Source organism: Phyllobates terribilis, unplaced genomic scaffold (genome assembly GCF_046119375.1).
Source record: "Phyllobates terribilis strain yellow unplaced genomic scaffold, ASM4611937v1 Scaffold_82__1_contigs__length_6685932, whole genome shotgun sequence".
Taxonomy (NCBI): domain Eukaryota; kingdom Metazoa; phylum Chordata; class Amphibia; order Anura; family Dendrobatidae; genus Phyllobates; species Phyllobates terribilis.
Genome location: NW_027362842.1, coordinates 4,423,227 through 4,446,099, shown reverse-complemented (window position 1 = coordinate 4,446,099; position 22,873 = coordinate 4,423,227). Strand labels below are relative to the sequence as shown.

Sequence of the window (22,873 nt, the reverse complement as noted above, 5' to 3'; positions counted from 1 at the left end):
TCGTCTCCATCTTGTCCAGACCCCTTGAGGACTTTTCTCATCCACAGCTCGTCTCTGCAGACTTCCATCTTCTCCGGTCTTCTGCAGCACATCCCCACACGATGCCCTTAAAGATGACAGAGTCATTATAATGCTCCTGAATAACAATATCTACACTGAGCCCCTGAATAAACCTAACTCTTACAATGCTCCCTGCACAAAATATGACATACACTCTACCACTCTTATGGTACCTGCTCTCCACACTGTCCTCTCCTTACCATACTGGGCCCCCTCTTCACACTGTCCTCTCACACTGTGTCCCCCCTATACTGCCCAGTCTCTATACTGTGCCCCTTCATCACACTCCCCATCCTCAGCATACTGTTCCCCCCTTTCTGTGCCCTCACACTGCTTCCCCCATACTGCCGCATCTCCATACCTTCCCCCACACTACCTAGTCTCTGTGCTGTGTCACCTCACACTTTTCTCCCTCCATACTGTCTCCTCACACTATTCCCCCACTCTCCGTACTGTTTCCTCATACATCCCCCTTCTGTTCCCGCACCCATTCCCACACCTCCCCTAGTTATTTCACACATCTCCCCATTCTGTCTCCTAAAATTTCTCTCCCATCTCTCCGCAAATATAATAAATCTTCAGAAGAGCACACAGACATGCAGAAGTGCGCTTACACACACACATACTAAGGGCTTCTTTCACACGTCAGTACATGCGATGACAGTTTCCACAAGTACCAGAGACATTGGTACACGCAGACCCATTCAAATGAATGTTTTTACCAGCTGCATCTCCTGCAAAACGTCCCACACACTCATGACAGCGCTCTTCCCAAGCACCGGGTGCTGAACGCTGCTCTCATCATAGATCCCTGCTGGCGCTGCAATCAGCAACAGCAGGGTCAATGATGAGAGTAGTAGTCTACTCCCGCCGTGTCCAACTGTAAAAATAGGAATAAAATAAAAAAATCCTTATACTCACCTCTCTTAAGTGTCACCCGCTGTAATCCGTGCGAGCGCTCACGCCGAGGAGAATGACTCATGCAGCGAGCGGGCCCCGGGCTGCGCACAACAAGGGGTGCCCTGTCAATCACTGAGCACAGCTCTGGGGCCGGCTCGCTGCAGGAGTTGTTCTCCTCGCCGTGAGTGCTCACACGGCAGAAGTAGACTACTACTCTCATCATTGACCCTGCTGCTGCTGATCGCAGCAGGCAGGGATCTATGATGAGGGCAGCACCCAGCTCTTGGGAACAGCGCTAACTGTACATTGATTCCCAAGCGCTGGTATGTGTCACACGGATGACACACAGGTGGACACGGATATCTCCAGTCCCGTAAATATCAGGACATGTGAAAGAGTCCTAATATACACAAGCAGATACACATACTCACAGAAATGGGGACACGTACACACACAGGCAAGCACTCACAGAAATGCACACACAGTCATGCACAGACACACTCAACCAATCACATACAAAAATGCAGACACGCAGGGAAGTGCGCACACACGTGTGAAGACACATATACACATGTAGACATGCAGGCACTCAAATACACACACACACACACAGGCATATACACGCACCAGCAGGCATATACAAAGTAACACACACACAGGCATATACACGCTCCAGCAGGCATATACAAAGTAACACACACACAGGCATATACACGCACCAGCAGGCATATACAAAGTAACACACACACAGGCATATACACACACCAGCAGGCATATACAAAGTAACACACACACAGGCATATACACGCACCAGCACGCATATACAAAGTAACACACACACAGGCATATACACGCACCAGCAGGCATATACAAAGTAACACACACACAGGCATATACACGCACCAGCAGGCATATACAAAGTAACACACACACAGGCATATACACGCACCAGCAGGCATATACAAAGTAACACACACACAGGCATATACACACACCAGCAGGCATATACAAAGTAACACACACACAGGCATATACACGCACCAGCAGGCATATACAAAGTAACACACACACAGGCATATACACGCACCAGCAGGCATATACAAAGTAACACACACACAGGCATATACACGCACCAGCAGGCATATACAAAGTAACACACACACAGGCATATACACGCACCAGCAGGCATATACAAAGTAACACACACACAGGCATATACACACACCAGCAGGCATATACAAAGTAACACACACACAGGCATATACACGCACCAGCAGGCATATACAAAGTAACACACACACAGGCATATACACGCACCAGCAGGCATATACAAAGTAACACACACACAGGCATATACACGCACCAGCAGGCATATACAAAGTAACACACACACAGGCATATACACGCACCAGCAGGCATATACAAAGTAACACACACACAGGCATATGACTCACCCATAAAAACGTTATTGAATATTTGGCACGGTGCTCTTGATATGAAATTGAAGCAGTGAGAGCTGTAGGCCTGCAGCCTTGTTTCCAATTCCAGGCCAGGCCAGGTTGGAGAGTTGAACTGTAGAGTCAGAGCAGGAGAGCAGGGGGCGGTGCCACCACCCGGGAGCCAGTATTACTACAGGGGAGCAGGCCAGGGCAGATATGGAGCCGGGATAGGACGTATCAGAAGCCCGGGAGCAGGGAGAGCAGAGCGAGACGTCGGCTTCGGTGGCGCCGGTGTCTCAGAGGCCGGCCCTGGAGCAGAGAGAGCACTGCAGAGCGCGGGCGCGCGTATCAGAGGCCAGAAGAGAGCAGCGTCAGTGTCACCTGACACCACAGTCTGCCAGCCAGCGGGAAAGCAGAGCGCGGTGCGTGTCACCGCCCAGAAAGAATCCGTCCTCTCAGTGTCAGAGACTCACGCGGTAAGTATGCTGCATGCACGTCACTGCAGGCCCGCTGTCACCAATGAATGTGCCATGCGCGCGACACTACATTTGATTCAGCCGCACTTTTAAAGGGCCCCCGCCACCAATTTTCTCACTCTCATATCGGGGCCCACCGGGAAATTTCCCGATTTCCCGCCAGGCCAGACCGACCCTGCTGAAGTGACTACCGTGTCCGTTCCCATTCTTGCTCTGACCCAGCATACGCTGCCCTGAGACCTAGCTCCACCTGTGGGGAGCTATACCATCGAGCTGCCTTATCACGGGCCTCAGTGGACTGCTGCACCGCTGGTGCTTCTCACCAGATACCACAGGTGGCGTCACGAACTCTTATAAAATTAACAATTATCCATCCTTTTAAAGAGTGACCCCAGGGTACAGGCCAGGGAGCCGACCACCGCGGCATCCCCAAGGCCACGCAAAGGCCCGGGTGACCTCATCGACTGGCTGACTGTGGGTTGACAGTAAGTGGGATCTCCAACCTTGTCATCATCATCCTGTGTGTTTTCACACCCATCGTCCTCAAAACCAACCTCTTCCTGCCCTGACCGAAAAGTTAAGTTGTCGCTCCAATCAGGTATTTGAGTCTCATCATCGTCTTCATCATTGTCTCCACCAACAGGAGTTACAGTTTGGGACCGAGGGTCTACATTATGCTCAGAACCTTCTTCATCTGGTCCTGGATCCAACTTATAAAGATTCTGGGCATCAGTGCAGATCATTTCCTCATCTGGATTAACAGAAGCTCTGGAGCAGACCTCCGTTTCCCAGGCTATAGTATGAGTAAACAGCTCTGCAGACTCAACCATCTGTGTTACCCCATACTCAGACGGGCAGCTGGAGACTTGGGAGCTGTGAGGAAGCAAGTGCGAATGGGGTGACAACTCTGAGTGCTGGAGTATTTGTGATGTTGAAATTGAGGTGGTGGAGAGCCCACTTGAAGAAGCACTTGATATCCGCTGAAGCACCTGCTGTTTTTGTGCCTCATCTGGAATTTGTAGCGATGGGCGTGTCTGTAACAAAGGGATCATATCACATTGTCCACGAAAACAAGTCGACATGTTAGTTTGGCTGGAAGATGGTCTTTCTTCTGCAGATGTTACTCTCCCCCCCCGCGGGGAGGCTCGACCCACCAGCGGACAGGCATCAGTATTGGGAGAGGGGGGCTGGCCGTCAGGGTCCACCGCGGCTCTGGCACAAACCCGGCGACACAGAGGTGGCACGGGCAGGAACGGACTGGCCGTGTCGGCTTCTCACGTTTTGGATTTTAGAAGGGCATGACATGCCTATATCTGTGTCTCCCCCTCCTTTTACTCCTCCACCTCTTTTCTTTTTGCATGACTATATGTACTTTTCACTTTTCCATGTGTTAGTTATGTCTTCTGAGCAGTTTGGCAGCTTTTGGACACCTTTGAAGGTGTTTTCTATGTGTTTCTATGTGTTTTTGTTTGCCTGCCATTGGTTTTAACGGTGTTCGAAGGTGTTCGACGAACAGTTCGACGAACAGTTCGGAGAACACACGGGTGTTCGACGAACCGAACTCGAACACTATGGGGGTGGCTCAACACTAGTCATTACTGGTTGGTGACACTTCTAGACCCACGCTACATGGTGAACTTTATATCTCTTATTCCTGAGGCGGACAAGTCTACAAAAATGGGGCAGTACCAGAAGGCCCTTGTTGCGGAACTATTAAAAAAAATACCATCTGAAAACGCTGGCGGCAGAGGCCACAGTTCGTTGGACTTCCAAGGAGTACAGGCGAGTGAGACACAAATGCAATCCAGCAGAGGCAGGGGAACACTGTCAAAGTTCTGGGACAGTATTCTCAACCCTTCCATCTTACAGGCCCTGAGGTGCGGAGTACTCTTACAAGGAGTGCAAAGTTTGGGAAGATGCTGAGAGAGTACCTTGCCGACCGTACCAACATCCTCCGTGATTCCTCTGTGCCTTATAATTATTGGGTATCCAAGCTGGATACGTGTAATGAACTGGCTCTCTATGCCTTGGACGTCTTGGGCTGCCCTGCCGTTAGCGTTTTATCAGAGCAGGTTTTTAGTGCTGCTGGTGGAATTATAACTGATAAGCGCATCCGCCTGTCAACTGAAAATGCTGACAGGCTGACTCTTATAAAAATGAACAAGGACTGGATTGGGCCAGACTTCTCAACACCATCGAATGATAGCAGCGTAACATAAACTCAAATCCAGTGTTTTTGGGAGGTGTATTCCCATGCACCTCTTCACACCCACAAATGGGTATACTCTTCATGATTTTGGCTATTTGCTCTTGTCCTCCTCCTTCTCCTCATCCTCATCCTCCACCACCATATCACCAGGGTGACTGTTGTCGGTGATGCAACATCCACATATTTTTTTTAAAGAGTGTATATGATGCCCGTTAAAAAAAAAAATTATACAGGGGTAAATGTTTGTCAGCCCATACACTTAGTGCATGGGCATTCCAAGCATAGGATACCCGCTCCTTTCTAATGGGAACATTTTTTTATGAGGCCCTCTAAGTCTCTTCCAAGGGGCATTGGAGTGCCTCCCAATATTTGGCAGCCCTTGTATTCACTGCACAGGCCAACACTATGGGAGACCCTCTCCTTTCTAATGGGAACATGGCGTACTTGTTACTGTGGACCTGCTCTGTGTGTCTTTAAATTCTTAGTGGGATTTTTCCTAAAATTGGTCAGCCGTTGGACTCACTGCATACCCTATAACTGTATAGCAGACCCTCTCCTTTCTTTTTTTTTTCTTTTTAAAATCTTTTTATTAATTTTTTCAAAGGTAAAAGTACACAACATGTTACAATATTAAGTAAAACATTATAAGAATGAACGACACCTTTGAAGCATCAATATAGAGCACAGTTATACACAACAGAGATTTTAACAACTGATTATTATTAATTTATAATAATGTATTAATAGGTGTGTCAAAAACAAAAACAGGGAGGGGTAGGATAATGGGGGTGAACAAGGGGGAGGGCATGGGAGTAGAGGGGAGGGTAGGTTAAAACAGGATATTTAGGCTTTCAGATGTAAGTTGAGTGGATTGGAATTAAATATTAGAAACTGGGTTAATCAATGAATTATCTTTCGTATCAGTACGCGAGCCTATTCCAAGCGTTATTATTTCCTTGTAGTATTAATATTCTTGGCTTTTTTTAACTTTGTCTCTAGTTGGGGGAGGAAAGTAACAGTTGCATTGTCAGTTATGGGAATTTTTGAAAAGGCGCCAGGGGGACCATATCTCCATGAAGAGAGAGTGTTTCCTAAGTTCCCAGGCTGTTAGTTCTTCTAATCTATATATCTGCTCCACCTTCTGTTCCCATTGGTCTAAGGTGGGGGGTTGATTTGATTTCCACATTGTGGGTATTAACATTCTAGCAGAAGCTGAGAGATGTCTTATCAAAGAGATTTCCTTTCTGGAGAGTTTTCCTGGGAGCAGACGGAGCAGTCATATCTCTGGTAAAACGGGTAAATTAATCTTAAGAACCTGCGAAACAACTTTGAGGACATTTGTCCAGCATTTTTGGATCGCGTTACAGGACCACCAGAGATGAAAATACGTGCCGGGTTCCAAGAGGCATCTCCAGCATCTGTGGTCATATGAGCTATCAATTTTGTTGAGTTTGGTCGGCGTCATGTGCCATCTGGTGAGGGTTTTGTAGGTGTTTGTAATGAAGTAAAAAACGGTGGTACAGAAGGGGATTTAGGTTCTCAACACTTAACCTTTCTCTTATTTCTTTAATCGAAGGTATCATCCCTGTGTCCATTAGGGTTTGTAGCATGGCATCTGATTTTCGTATTGCTTGGGGTATTGCTTTGTTCAGTTCTGGTGTATTAGATAGGAAAAGATCCGTGATTCTCATCAGCGGTGAGGGGTAGGAGGCACATGTCTCTCATGTGTTTTAATGAACATATTTTTTGTGTGACTGGAGTGAAATGGTTCGTCAGTTGAAAATTAGAAGACTTTTCTGGTTTGGAGAATATAATTTGTCTTTAAAGGAAAAGAGACATTTTCCTCCTCTATCTGGATCCAGGGCTTATTTTCTGGACTCATTACACAATCAACTATTCTTTGCAAGTGTATGGCTTGTTGGTAGTGTAAGGGAGATGGAAAATCTATGCCTCCATTTTGGTGAGGTAAGATAAGCACCTGCTGTGAAATTCTAGGTTTTTTCATGTTCCAGATGAATTGTGAGAGAACTCTTCTGGTTTCCTTGAAATAGGAGCCAGGTAGGTGTATGGGAAGAGACTGTAATAAGTACGTGATTTTGGGCCATATTATGCATTTCATGAGATTTTTCCTACCCAACCAGGACAAGTAGGGGGCATTCCAAGTGGACAATTGTTCAGCAATTTAAGATAGTAAGCATGGGAAATTATCTTTGTATAAGTCCTTAAGGTTGAGAGAAATTTTAATACCTAGAAATCAGATTGAAGAAGACCAGTTAAAGGGGGAGTTTTGGATTATTTTTGCTTTCATATTTTTTTTTAGGTTAATACAGTTAGGTCCATATATATTTGGACAGAGACAACATTTTTCTAATTTTGGTTCTAGACATTACCACAATGAATTTTAAACAAAACAATTCAGATGCAGTTGAAGTTCAGACTTTCAGCTTTCATTTGAGGGTATCCACATTAAAATTGGATGAAGGGTTTAGGAGTTTCAGCTCCTTAACATGTGCCACCATGGAGATATGGCTTTTGAAATCTCCTGTTCCGAAATGGGTGTGTTTAATGTTTTAGCTTGATCTTCCGAGAAAGTGGGAAGAGAGATGTTTCTCAGAAAATAGGCTATATTTTCCTTTTTAGAACTGTTGTTAGAATCTGGTGATTGGGGGCCAAGATTGTATAATCTTTCATAGAACTTTTTAAACTCTAGCGCTATATCCTCTAGCTTATACACTGCGTTCCAAATTATTATGCAAATAATATTTTCTCAGATTTTCCCAAATTACCTATATGAATTGCAGTCATTGTAATTTTCCAGTCAAATAACTATTAGAGTACAATTGAAAGGTTTTTGTACAAACTGCCTATGATAACAGTATATTTTTAAAAAACTAAAAAACTCAAACTGCACTCAAAATGCATGTTCCAAATTATTATGCACAGCAGAGTTTTCAACCTTTTCATTGTAATAAAGAACAAAAAAATGGTCATTTGTGAAATTATAAGCATTAGCAGGTTATTACAAACTGAAATCAAACAGTTTTCAACTCAAAACTTTATTCTAGGTGATGTTACATTTTCACATAGGACCCCTTGTTCGAAAGGAGCTTCTGAACTCTCTCGTCCATTGAATTTGTCAGGTTTTGGATGGTTTCTGCTTCAGTTGTTTTGCATCAGGACAGAATACCCTCCCAGAGCTGTTGCTTCGATGTGAACTGCCTCCCGCCATCATAGACACTCCTTTTGATGATGCTCCAGAGGTTCTCAATGGGGTTGAGGTCAGGGGAGCATGGGTGCCACACCATAAGTTTGTCCCCTTTTATGCCCATATCAGTCAGAGATGCAGATGTGTTATGTGCAGCATGAGACGGGGCATTAGGGTCCCCTAGTCTCCAGACGTCAAGCAGTTGAGCAGCTTGTAGTCTCTTTTTAAGACTTGTAAGTGCTTTACGTGATATAACAGATTTTCCTGTTGAAGTTTCTCTCTCGGGTTCCAGTGCAACATTAAAATCTCCCCCAAGTATCAACATTTCCTCTGAAAACTCAATAAGAAGTTCCAGAGTAGCGAAGTAGCCAAGTGATTTGATTAGTATTCGGTGCATATATATTACCTAACGTGACACATGTATTCCCCAAAAGTACTTTAACAAAAATGATCCTCCCCTCTTCATAGCGTAGCTATCTGTTAGTGTGAAGGGTGTTTGCGAGGTTATGCCAGTACTTACTCCTTTTGAGTTCCCAGATGGGGATGGACTGTGAAACGAGGGAGAGAAGAAAGTTCTGGATAGATTAGGGATATGTAATTTCCTGAAATGTGTTTCTTGGAGGAGACAAATGTCAATTCTCTCCCTTTTGAAATACTTAAAAATCTGTCCTGTTTTAGAGGGAGAGTTCTTGCGTCTAACCTTGTATGATATGAGTTTGACTTGGGCCATATTAGGGGGGAGTTGTACGGGTGACTCTATTAATACGCTCACTGATACATAGGTATTGGCAGGATTAAACCTGTAGACTCTGAAAACCCATATTGATTGGGAGTGGGGGTGAGGGTGAATAGATTAACAAGGAAACCTTTGGATGGGGGAGAAAGAACAGAGAATTGACTAAAAAATTAGATAGGTATATGAGAGCAAGGTGTTTATCCGGATGTATCAGGCATCCAAAAATGGAATTAAACAACATTTAAAGTTGAACAAAAGGTAACATTAATTGGTAGAACTCTGCTTTATACAAAGATAAGACTAGAAGAGAAGAAGAGGACTTTCTGAGAAATCTTTTTCCCCTATTCTTTTGTTTTTATGTTTTGTTTTTTTAAGATAAGAACTGTGTGAAGTATATTATATAGTTTCCTTAGTAGAAAAAACACAAACCATCTTTCCTTGTATCCAACAGATAATCCGTTTTTTCTTTCTAAAAATAAACCTTGTCAAGTCTACTACAAAGTAATGCAAAAAGAGAAAACAGATTAAACACCCTCTTCAATGTAGAGACTGCACACCACATAACTAAAGTGATAACTTATTAAAGTTGTTATGTCAATTTTAAATAAGAAACAGTGTTAGAACTCATAGTACCAATTCCTATGGTGTGAGTCCAAAGGTCTCTACTAGTGAGAAGGTAGTAATATGAACAGAGAACAGTTTATGTAAGGATACAGGATTTCAGGTTTGGTCCGGGATTATCCGTTTTGGTGTGAGCTTTCCGACTTTTTTCTTTTGTCTTCCCGCTTTGTTTGAAGGGACCGTTTCCCAGGGTGTTGGCGAAGTAATCGGCAAGGTAGTAGTTAAGTCTTAGACAGTAGACCAGTCTTCTATTTGTAAGTCTGGAAGGTCAAGTATGGTCAAGACGGTTTGGAGGTCATGTTTGGTATGAATTTGGTGCCTTTGGCCTTCAAATGTAAAGGCAATCCCAAAAGGAAATAGTCATGAGTATATAATCTTTTTTTCTCTTAGTACCTCAGTGAGTGGCTTCATAATTCTCTTTTGTAACATATGTGGAGATATGTCTTGGAAGATATTAATTCTGGAATCTTCAAAGAGTAACCTCTCGCTTTTTCTGGCTTTTTTCAGAATGTCCTCTTTATTTCTGAAGTTTAGTAATCGGCAAATAATGTCTCTGGGCGGTTCTGAGGGTTTCGGTTTCCTTCTAAGCACCCTGTGTGCTCTTTCAATTGTGATTTCGCCTTGGTAATTGACTCCTAGAATTGAGATGAACAGGTTTTTAACTGTGGTGAACAGGGATTCTGATGGGACTGATTCTGGCAGGCCTCTTATTCTAAGGTTATTACGGCGGCTTCGAATTTCCTGGTCCTCTAGGGCATCAAAGGCTAAGTTAAGATGTTGGCATTTTTGAAAGTTCTCGATTAATGCAGAAAAGAAATTACAGAGAGATTCTTGAGTGCACTCAAGAGTTTCTACTCTTGGGCCGATCTGACCCAGTTCTTGTTTAATGTCCCGAACATCCTTGACGAATGGTTCTAAGGCATTTTTAAGCAATCTTTGTGTAAAGGAGCGGGAAACTGGAGGTTGGTCACCGGACATATCCTCCTGATCACTTTCATTTGTATCTTTCATAAGTGCATTAGGACTTTCTGCAGCTCCTCTATTTAAGGTGTTTTTGCTAGGAGGAAGTTGTTGTATGGATTTTTTAATATATTTATCCATGTCTCCGCTAGTTGAGGACTTCTGGACGTTAGAAGTGTCTTTCGGTGGACCTCCACCTATCTTGACCATTTTGATGTGTAGAAGAGATATTTATAGACGGTTCAAATATATGTTATCCTTCTTCTTTTTCCCTAATATTTATTATTTTTTCAGAGTTTCTACCATTTTGGTAGATTTACATTTTTTTTTTATATTTTGTCCATCAGGTAATGTTGTTGAATATATATAGCAGACACAGGTTTAACAACGGTGTATTGATTGGGCACTGGGTTTCAGGGCATGTAGACACAGTTGTAATGCACAAAAACAGCCACAAGATGCCGACCTATACCTGTGCAATGTACCTTGATAGACAAATTGTGGACAAAGTCTGTTGTCCCCTTTTTTTTCCAGAATAATAGTGTTGAGCAGAATAGCTGATAGTTAGAGATTAATCTCCAATTCAGTCAAGTCAGTTGCACACTGTTTCTGTTTGTAAGGGATAGGTTGATGCCTGGTTGTTTCCCCTTCTTCTGAGGCAGAAAGTTTTTGACCCTATAATTCCAAGGGATTAATAGGCCCCTCTTTTTTTTTGTTGGCGTGGAGTCCAAAAGGTGAAAAACTGGACACCGTCAAAGGGTGAAGCACTAAGGAGGTAGAGGAGCAGGTTTTGCTCAGGGTTGTCTCCCAATACCGCAGACCTCTGCGCGCTGTGTAGCCTCGTGGGAGAGGGAGTAAAATGGCCGCTGGGGTATTCAGACACACAGATCCCTCCACCACCTGAGAGCCCGCACTCCTTTCACTCACTGGGGCTTTCTGGCTCATCCGCAGATCCCCGGATTCGGTATCTCCAGCGATCAGCAGGAAATCTCTGTTCGCTTGCTCCCAGAGGCACGACCGACGCCTGTCTCAGGAGAGGGCACTACAGCCGGGAAGATGGCTACCGTCGTCTCTGACCTTGTTAGCCTTGGAGGTGAGTGTCTCTCTCCCGTCTGTTTCCTCCGAACCTCCGACAATATCCACCGGCCGTCCGCGTTGTCGTCAGGTTCCACCGCCTGTGCCTCTGTTCTTGTGGACGCAGGACAAGGTGAGGGAGAGGGGCACGGAGAGGAGGAGGGGGAAATGGCTGCTGGAGCACCAGCCTGTGCTCCTCACTCTCCTCACTCACCCAGTCCCCGCACCTCTATAGTGGTGTCAGTATCTGCGGTCTTCATCCCTGGGTTTCAGGGTACAGTAGTCCAGCTCCGTCACTGGTCCGGGGAGGCAGAGGGAAAGAGGGCTTCCGTAGAAGGTAGTAAAGACTGCGGATCCGTGTCCTTTGCAGTTTCGATGGCTAAGCACGGTTCTCAGGACAGGGAAAAAACGATGAAAGCCACTCAGCGGCGTTAGGCTGGGTCCCCTGGTGCTAGAGGGGAAGAGTGAAAACCTATTTTTTATGATATTTAGGGCTCCAAGCAGGCAAAAAAGGTTAATTTTAGAGGAGCTGAGGTGACACACGCCCCCCGACCCTCTCTCATTTCTAATGGGAATTTGTCGTTACTGTGGCCCTGCTCTATGTGTCTTTAAATTCTTAGTGGGGTTTTTCCCAAATTTTGGCAGCCCTTCCATTCACAGCATGGGGATTACCACTATAGAAGACCCGCTCCTTTATAATCGGAACATTTTTTTTTACTAAGACCCTCCTCTATGTCTCTTGGGTTGGGTATTGAGTTGCGTCCAAATTTTTGGCAGCCCTTGCAGCCACTGCATACACAATAACAGTATAGGAGACCCGCTTGTTAATATTGGGAACAACAAAGCATAGCCGGCTGATGGCTCTCTAACAATAGCGAGGGCCGACTGCTGGCCTTTTAAGAATAGTAAGGACCGTCTGATGGCCCTATAAAAAAAGGCTTTATGACTTTCAGAGTCCCTCCATCATAAATAAAACAGGATGTGTCTGATGATGTGTCACACACCACATTGCCAGCTAAGGTTGCAAAATGTTAAAATGACATTTCCCGGTGAATGCATTTGTCTTAAAAAATAACGTAAAAAAAAACAAAACAATAGGATCTTTCTTTAGTATAAAAAACAGCATATCCAATTTAACCTCAATGTAATCACATTGTTCAGCTCCTGCACCTCCTCCTCCATCTCCGAAATGACCACATAAGTCACAAGCTGACAGCATTGCAGCACTGCCTTGGCCAAGCGGCAACAGGCTGTGCTGAAGATGACATGCTTAATGCTTAGGTGAGAAACCGCCCAGCGCTGCAGAGTTGTTGAAAGCTTTAACACAGCAGCTTGATCTGTGGCTCTCACCGCTGAACATACAGCCAGGCATGGTCGTGTGTGACAATGGGTGGAACCTGGTGACGGAGAAATGACAGCCGAGGTAGATACGGTTTCCCTCTATGTCAGTCCTTTCACCGAGCTAAAGAATATGGCTGTGGTGAAATTCAGCTCCCACTGAGAAGCTGTTTCAGATTGAAAAACATTGTGCCCACCAGAGGATTTGATTCTGAGGGCTCACCTTTCTCCCCCGCTCAAGAGCCCCATAGCAGCTGCAAAGTTAGCGCTATCATGAAATCTCCTGAGGTAGAAGCCAAGGCACACCAGAGTCCTGGCTAAGAAAAGTGTGGGGGAAGGTTCCCGGACACTATGGCTGCTTTTTTAATGTGGATCGGACGTGCTTATGTATGTTATTTCTCAAACCGCATTGCAGATCAGGCCATTGCCCAACTCTGTATTCATGAAATTAAATGCGCAAAGAAAGATGTGTGTGTGTCAAAGCACCACCGACAAGTGCGAGTTGATGTTGGACGGGCTGCCATTGCTTCTGCAACAAGCTGCATTAGAGGACTTCCTGGGAGAAATGACACCCAGAGTAGATACGGTTTCCCTCTATGCTAGTCCTTTCACCAAGCTAAATACAACTCAGCAAAAAAAGCTGTGGACTGGCTCCGTATCGTCCCTGGCCACATTCACCTATCCACGTGTTTGTGGTTAGGCAGTCCTTCCCAGTGAGTGCACTGGGGAGGGCACGGGTAATGTTGTGGGACCAAAGCTTGGGGAAGGCGGAGATGATACCGGGAGAAATAGTGGTGGCTGGGGACCGAGTATGGACACCCGGCAGCTGCCTGCATGAGGTTATGAAAAGCTTCCGCCTCCACGAGCCTAAAAGGCCACATTTCAAGTGAAAACAGCTTTAGAGGACTTCCTGGGAGAAATGACAGCTGGAGTAGATATGGTTTCCCAAGTCCTTTCACCAAGCTAAAGAATATGGCTGTGGTTAAATACAACTCAGCAAAAAAGCTGTGGACTGGCTCCGTACCGTCCCTGGCCACATTCACCTGTCCACGTGTTTGTGGTTAGGTGGTCCTTCCCACTAAGTGCGCTGGGGAGGGCACGGTACCCGTGCTTGTGGAAGGCGGAGACGACACCGGGACAAATAGTGGCGGCTGGGGACCGAGTATGGACACCTGGCCGCCGCCGGCATGAGGTTATGAAAAGCTTCCGCCTCCACGAGCCTAAAAGGCCACATTTCAAGTGCAAGTAGCTGTCAAAAATTTGGCAGTATAGTATCACAGCCTGTGGGTTGGTGGGTGGCTGCATACTTGTGCTTGCATTCCAAGGAATGGGGTAGGGACAACTGAAAGCTACACTGGGACAAGGACATGGACGGTAATTGTTGCACGTCTGCAACGACAGGTTCATGGCGGAAGGCATCTTCGCATGCACCAAGGATCACTTATGATGGGCACACTTTTAGGCAGTGACCTGGGAGTCAGAAATGCTTCCAGAGGTCTTCCCCATGCTGTTCTCATGTCTTTTCAGCACTGTATGCATGTGTCTGATGATGCGTCACACACCACATGGCCAGATAAGGTTGTAAAATTTTAAAATGATATTTACCAATGAATGCATTTGTCACGGTTGAAAGCAATACAAAAGTGCAAAAACGCATCAAAAACGCTATGTGTGAACATTGCCCAAGGTGTGGAGGAGCATTTTTGTTTTTGGTTATTTAGGCTATGTGCCCACGATGCAGAAATGCTCTGGATTTTTCCAGAGCATTTCTGCATCTCCCCTGGCAGAAAAAAAGCATGTGGATTGTACATGCAGATTGTACATGCGGATTGTACATGCGGATTGTACATGCGGATTTCCTGCCAGGGACATGCGGAAGTGAAGCGTTCTTCACATGCTTATTTATTTTGCCTTATATACAAGTCATTACCCTGGAAAGGATGTTCCTTAACATATTTCCCAGGAAAATCCATTTTGGTTTTGTTTTTGTAGTTTTTATTGTGAGTCTGTAAAAGTGGCGTAATACTCTGACAATGTTGTTCGCAGCAGTGACCTGGGAGTCAGAAATGCTTCCAGGGGTCTTCCCCATGCTGTTCCCTTGTGATTTGAGCACTGTTCCCATCGATTTGGGCAATTTTTAGGCCCTCTGCAGACCGCCGGGGGGGCTGCCTGAAAAATGCTCGAGTTTCCCATAGACTTACATTGGGCTCGTTGCTCGGGCCGAGCCCCCGAGTATTCCAATGTGCTCGACCCGAGCAACGAGCACCCGAGCATTTTAGTGCTCGCTCATCACTAGCTAAGACAGATAATGTGTTGTAGACTATCACAGACAGGCTGTTTTTTGAGTTTAGAGGTGGCAGGCAGGAAAGAGGGAGGGATGACATGAGAGCGGGATTTGTCAGAAGCTGCTAAACAGATCTCTACAATAAAGGTATGGATTTAGCCAGCATGAAATGTTTCTACAAGGATGCCTTAAAATCTGCATGGCAGGTTCCCTTTAAGGTTTACTTTTGGAAATCTTGACACTAAATTGAGACAAATATACAGATGCATTTTGTAGGGTCAGGCACAGATACTCATCGGCTGAAGTTATTTTCTTCAAGTTTGGTTTTATTATGAAAATATGGATATTGAAACTCCTAACATTTAATTCTAAAGCTTTTTATTAAGGGAATTCATTCTCTCTTTACAGATTAGTTATGGAGCCAGAGATCCGCTTCTCAGCAACAGAAATCTGTATCCAAACTTCTTCCGAACTGTCCAAAGCTATGAGACACAACATGTAGCGATTGCAAAGTTAATGAAAAGTTTTGGATGGAACTGGGTTGGGATAATAACATCATACAATGATGCTGGAGAACGTGAAGCAGAACATCTGATCCAAACGCTCAGAAAATATGGAATTTGTACTGAATATGAAATAAAGATTTCTTTAGGAAAGTTTAAACCATTTCGTAAAGAGCTGGGAACTTCATTTTCTGAGATTCTTATCGTTTGTGGGACGTTATCGATAAATTATTTGAGGTCTCTTGGTCATATAGCTTATATTCTGAGGCAAAGAACCATTATCCTTCCAGCATCGTGGTCGATTGCCATAGAACTTATATACCAGAATGTGGATGACAGAATGGATCGCAGCTTGATGTTCGCTCCCCCATTACGTCACATCCCTGGATTTCAGGACTATTTATATACTTTCCAGCCATCCAACCGACCAGATGATAAGTTACTGGAGGATGTCTGGATATATTCATTTTCTTGCTTCTCAGCAAATAAAGTAAAAAATGAACTCTTCCCAGAAGTTACCAACTTTCTTCTTCATAACTGTACTGGGAGGGAGACATATTCAGAGCTGTTTAATTATTTTGGAGATTCAGCCACCTACAAAGTTTATATCTCAGTTATGATTATGGCACACGCTCTACATGATTTATATACCATCTTACAAAAAAATGGAGAACAAGGAATGAAACCATTTCAATTCCAACATAAAGTAAGTGACAGTGTCATATATATTTATAATATTCTTTCAATTTATGGTTTGATTTCATCTATATCATAGCAATAATTCATACTGAGTGGACTGAATAAAAGAGACTTGATCATCCTCCAATATGCAGTGGCCAATTAACATCATCTAGCTGGTCCAGGGGAGGAGTCCTGAGGAGATAATTTGCATATTCCCACTGCATTTTGGGGTAAGTGAAGAGTCTCCGCGAGCTCAAAGAACACTGGATTTTGGCTGTTGGAGCTGAAAAGAGGACATCGGTAAACCAGGGGAGGAGTCCTGAGGAGATAATTTGCATATTCCCACTGCATTTTGGGGTAAGTGAAGAGTCTCCGCGAGCTCAAAGAACACTGGATTTTGGCTGTTGGAGCTGAAAAGAGGACATCGGTAAACCAGGGGAGGAGTCCTGAGGAGATAATTTGCATATTCCCACTGCATTTTGGGGTAAGTGAAGAGTCTCCGCGAGCTCAAAGAACACTGGATTTTGGCTGTTGGAGCTGAAAAGAGGACATCGGTAAACCAGGGGAGGAGTCCTGAGGAGATAATTTGCATATTCCCACTGCATTTTGGGGTAACTGAAGAGTCTCCGCGAGCTCAAAGAACACTGGATTTTGGCTGTTGGAGCTGAAAAGAGGACATTGGTAAACCGCGCGCCCACTGGCGCGCGCATTTTTAAGCTTTTTTTTTAAGCTTTTTTCACTGTTTTCAGAACATTAACAATAAGAACATGGAAGAGTCCAGGAGCCATTTGGTGAGCTGCATATCCTGCTACATGTTCACAGACTTGCCTGTGGAAAAGCCAAACTTCACATGCCAGAAATGCAGCTTGTGTCCCTGTTGGAGGAAAAGTTGCGAAATCTAGAAGAGAGGTTAACTACCTTGAAAATCATTAAGGAAGGTGAAGAGTTCGTAGACAGAGCAGAATTATCTCTTCATGATTCAGAAAGAGAAGAAATTCGAACTGCACCTGACGAAACAGAGGAATGGAAGCCTGTGACCCAGAGAAGCAGGAGGATCGAGAGGCAGTCAGCACCCATACTGCTCAGGAACCAGTACCAGGCTCTCACGCAGGAGAACCATGAAGAAATACAGCAAAATAAGACTTTGCCAGCAATGAATAACCTTGTAAGCCCTCAGAATCCTCCTGGATGGAGAAAGAAGAATGTTGTGAAGAAAAAACGGAGAGTGGTGGTCATGGGGGATTCCCTGTTAAGAGGAACAGAGGCCGCTATCTGCAGACCAGACATAACCTCAAGAGAAATGTGCTGTCTTCCAGGAGCAAAAATTAAAGATGTGTCTGACAGGATATCAAGACTCTTCAGACCTACAGATCACTACCCATTCCTGCTAATACATGTGGGGACAAATGACAGTGCAAGAAAGGACCTGGAAACCATCTGCAGTGACTTTGAAGACTTAGGCAAGAAAGTGAAAGAATTGGAAGCGCAGGTGGTCTTCTCATCCATCCTCCCAGTGGATGGCCATGGAACAATGAGGTGGAATAAGATTCTACAGGTGAACAACTGGCTACGTCGATGGTGCCGTCAACAAGGATTTGGATTTCTGGATCACGGAATGAATTACCTATACGATGGACTACTTGCTAGAGATGGGGTGCACCTTACGAAGACTGGAAAACATGTATTTGGAAGTCGCCTTGCTACACTCATCAGAAGAGCTTTAAACTAGAACAATGTGGGAAGGGAAGCAAAAGGCCAGAAAAAGCCATACAGCTGACAAATACTATTGAGATCTCTGCTACTGGAAGTGGAAAGGAAGAACAAAGACAAAACAATTTAAATAATAAAAATATGGGAGGAAGAGAAACCAATCACAAACTAAAATGTTTTTATACAAATGCACAAAGCATGGGCAACTAACAAGGAGAATTGGAAGTACTAATGCAGGAAAAGGAATATGATGTCATTGGAATCACTGAAACTTGGTGGGACGATACACATGATTGGAATAAAAGGCTAAAAGGATACAACTTATTTGCAAGAAACAGACTTGATAAACGAGGAGGAGGTGTTGCATTGTATGTTAGAAAAGCGTATATCTGCACAGAGATTGAAGCTTCAGAGACTGGGAGTTCTGTGGAAACTGTTTGGGTAAGAATACAAGGAGAGAACAACGGAAAGGACACCATTGTAGGCATTTACTACAGGCCACCTGGGCAAGCTGAAGATATGGATGAACTCTTTATGTATCAAATGACCAAGTTCTCCAAAAAATATGACGTAGTGGTCATGGGAGATTTCAACTATCCAGACATTTTTTGGGAATCTCTCTCAAGTAAAACTAACAGGTCAAGCAAATTCTTATCCTCTCTTGCTGACAACTTTATCTTCCAAAAGGTAGGGGAGAAAACAAGGGGATCTGCTACTTTGGATCTAATCCTTATAAACAGGGAGGAAATAGTTGAGGAGGTAAAGGTGGCTGGGACCCTAGGAGGCAGCGATCATGCTATTATAGAATTTTGGATAACTAGAGGAGGAAGACATGTGAAGACTCAAACTTCAAGGTTAGATTTTAGAAAGGCAGATTTTAAGAGACTCAGAAAGAGAATAGGAGGGATCCAATGGCTGGATGTCCTTAAGGACAAAAATGTCCAGGAAGGATGGGAAATTTTTAAAAATGAGATTCTCAAAGCACAATCGTTAACAATCCCGAAAAGTAGGAAGAATGGGAAGCATTTAAGGAAACCAGGATGGATGAACACAGAACTTAAACACATGCTAAAAAGAAAGAAAGAAATGTTTATTAAATGGAAAGAGGGAGGCATATCTAAAGAAGATTATAATGCAGTCTGCAGATCCTGCAGGGCACGTATCAGGTTAGCTAAAGCTGACAATGAATTAAGGCTTGCAAGAGATGTCAAAAGCAATAAAAAAGGATTTTGGGGGTATGTAAAAAGTAAAAGAAAAGTCAAAGATGCTATAGGATTTTTACAGGATGAAAATGGAGAAATGGTAAGAGAGGATGTTGAGAAGGCCGAACTTTTTAATTCCTATTTTGCATCTGTTTTCTCTCAGAAAGAAAATGTAACATCAACTGATCTTCACTGTCCTTTTAAAGGAATAGAGGAATCCAAGTTATCTGTAAACAGAAAGATTGTGAGGGAATATTTAGCTAACATAAATGAGTTCAAGTCTCCAGGTCCAGATGAATTACACCCCAGAGTACTGAAGGAGATCGTAGAAGAAATTTTAGAACCACTCTCCATAATCTTTGAAAATTCTTGGAGAACAGGAGAAGTCCCAGAAGACTGGAGAAGAGAAAATGTTGTTCCTATCTTCAAAAAGGGGAAGAAGGTGGACCCAGGGAACTATAGGCCGGTGAGTCTGACTTCTATACCAGGAAAGATCTTTGAACAAATTATTAAACAACATGTATGTAAGTACATGGATAAGAATGAAGTGATTAACCAGAGTCAGCATGGGTTTGTAACTAACAAGTCATGTCAGACTAACTTAATTTCCTTCTATGACAGAATCACTGACTGGGTGGATCAGGGAAATGCTGTAGATATAGTATATCTTGACTTCAGCAAAGCATTTGACAAAGTATCTCACACCATCCTTATTGAAAAAATGACCAAGTATGCAATGGACCAGACAACTGTTAGGTGGATTCATAACTGGCTTAGTGATCGGACTCAAAGGGTGGTTGTAAATGGCTTCACATCCAGCTGGATGAATGTCTCAAGTGGGGTACCACAGGGCTCCGTCCTGGGACCTGTATTGTTCAACATCTTTATCAATGATTTAGATGAAGGAATTGAGGGTAAACTGATTAAATTTGCTAATGACACAAAGATAGGAGGGATAGCTAATACTAGAGAAGAGAGAGAGAGGATTCAAAAAGACCTAAATAAACTGGAGCAGTGGGCAGCAACCAACAGAATGGTTTTTAACATGGAAAAATGCAAAGTACTACATCTGGGCAATAAAAATGAAAAAAGCATATACAGAATGGGAGGAATAGAGCTAAGCAACAGTACATGTGAAAAAGACAGGTATACTAATAGATCATAGACTGAACATGAGTCAACAGTGTGATGCAGCAGCAAAAAAGGCAAATACAATTCTGGGATGTATTAACAGAAGCATACAGTCTAGATCACGTGAAGTCATTATCGGTCTTTACTCCTCTTTGGTCAGACCTCATCTGGAATACTGTGTACAGTTTTGGGCACCACATTTTAAAAAAGACATAGACAAACTGGAGCAAGTTCAGAGAAGAGCGACCAGAATGGTGACTGGTCTGCAAACCATATCCTATGAGTTACGGTTGCAGGATTTGGGAATGTTTAGCTTGCAAAAAAGAAGACTGAGAGGAGACTTAATAGCTGTCTACAAATATGTCAAGGGCTGTCACATTGTAGAAGGATCATCTTTATTCTCATTTGCACAAGGAAAGACTAGAAGCAATGGGATGAAACTAAATGGGAGGAGACACAGATTAGATATTAGAAACAACTTTTTGACAGTTAGGGTGATTAATGAGTGGAACAGGCTGCCACGAGAGGTGGTGAGTTCCCCTTCAATGGACGTCTTCAAACAGAGGCTGGACAGACATCTGTCTGAGATGATCTAGTGAATCCTGCTTTGAGCAGGGGGTTGGACCAGATGACCCAGGAGGTCCCTTCCAACTCTACCATTCTATGATTCTATGATTCTATGGTTAGACAGAGAAAGAAATTGAATCGATCTATTGCAAATCAATTTCAAGTCGAATTTCATGAAATTTTGAGGTCCCAGCAATTCAGAAGCATTTGCAATTTGATTCGTGTGGATTCCTAAAAAAAATGCCGGCGTCATCATTTCACACTTTCCAAACACTGCTTCAACCAAAGTGTGGGTTCACATGATGTCAGGCATGGTCACACTGACATACTGTTAAATATACTTATTTTTTATATTTATTTATTCTGGACTTCTTACCAGATGTGATATTTCAAAGAAAATGTCATCATAATTCTTATAAAAAAAATGTAGTAGTTTATTGGATTGTCCACCAAAAAGAATCACTGCAGCAAAACATAAAATAGGTGAAGTAGTTACAAAGTGATTGTCCATTTGTCCACACCAAAGTTTGTTCCCTATCTTTCCCAGGATCCTGAATGGCAATTTGTCTGTCTGTGTCAATATCATGGCTGAATAGGAGCACGTGGATTAGGCCTTTAGAAGTACAGTACAGACCAAAAGTTTGGACACACCTTCTCATTTAAAGATTTTTCTGTATTTTCTTTACTGTGAAAATTGTACATTCACACTGAAGGCATCAAAACTATGAATTACCACATGTGGAATTATATACTTAACAAAAAAGTGTGAAACAACTGAAAATATGTCTTATATTCTAGGTTCTTCAAAGTAGCCCCCTTTTGCTTTGATGACTGCTTTGCACACTCTTGGCATTCTCTTGATGAGCTTTAAGAGGTAATCACCGGAAATGGTCTTCCAACAATCTTGAAGGAGTTCCCAGAGATGCTTAGCACTTGTTGGCCCTTTTGCCTTCACTCTGCGGTCCAGCTCACCCCAAATCATCTCGATTGGGTTCAGGTCTGGTGACTGTGGAGGCCAGGTCATCTGGCGTAGCACCCCATCACTCTCCTTCTTGGTCAAATAGCCCTTACACAGCCTGGAGGTGTGTTTGGGGTTGTTTTCCTGTTGAAAAATAAATGATGGTCCAACTAAACGCAAACCGGATGGAATAGCATGCCGCTGCAAGATGCTGTGGTAGCCATGCTGGTTCAGTATGCCTTCAATTTTGAATAAATCCTCATCAATAGTTTTGATGCCTTCAGTGTGAATGTACAATTTTCATTGTCATGAAAATACAGAAAAATCTTTAAATGAGAAGGTGTCCAAACTTTTTGTCTGTACTGTATATATATATACTGTATATGTTGTGGAATACCAATAATACCTATGAAGAAGTAAATCTCTACCTGATGCAGCAGCACCTCTCCCTTCCTCTGCCTGATTCAGGGGTAGACTATGACGAGCATAGCGGCACAAGGTCTTATATACACCTGATGATGCTGTGCGGCCAGCCAATCACTGTAATGCCCACAACAAACATGGCTACGGCATTACAGTGCATAGCAGGCAATCCCTGCTTGTTCATTGGCTCTCAAAAGCGCGCCAAAAATGCAGGGAGGGGAACCGAGGTCCCGCCCGAGCAATTCGGAAATAGTCGCCGAGCTCGTCGGGCACAGTGATGCTTGTGTGAGTACCGAGCAGTGGAGAGCAAGTTCCCTCATCACTAGTCTCCATATTTTGAGTTTGGCAGTAGTGGAAGAGGTTTCTGTCTACATTAAACTACTTCTACTCTGGTGA

The 22,873-nt window shown here is 43.7% G+C and overlaps 1 protein-coding gene across 1 annotated transcript in view; it reads left to right on the top strand.

Annotated features, from left to right (window-relative positions):
- LOC141197274 (vomeronasal type-2 receptor 26-like) overlaps positions 1-22,873 on the top strand; it is a 597,524-nt gene that overhangs the window by 544,196 nt on the left and 30,455 nt on the right. Inside the window, exon 3 of the mRNA XM_073662662.1 lies at positions 15,711-16,511. Within this exon, the coding sequence (XP_073518763.1) occupies positions 15,711-16,511 (801 nt within the window). The remainder of the gene's footprint in view (positions 1-15,710; positions 16,512-22,873) is intronic.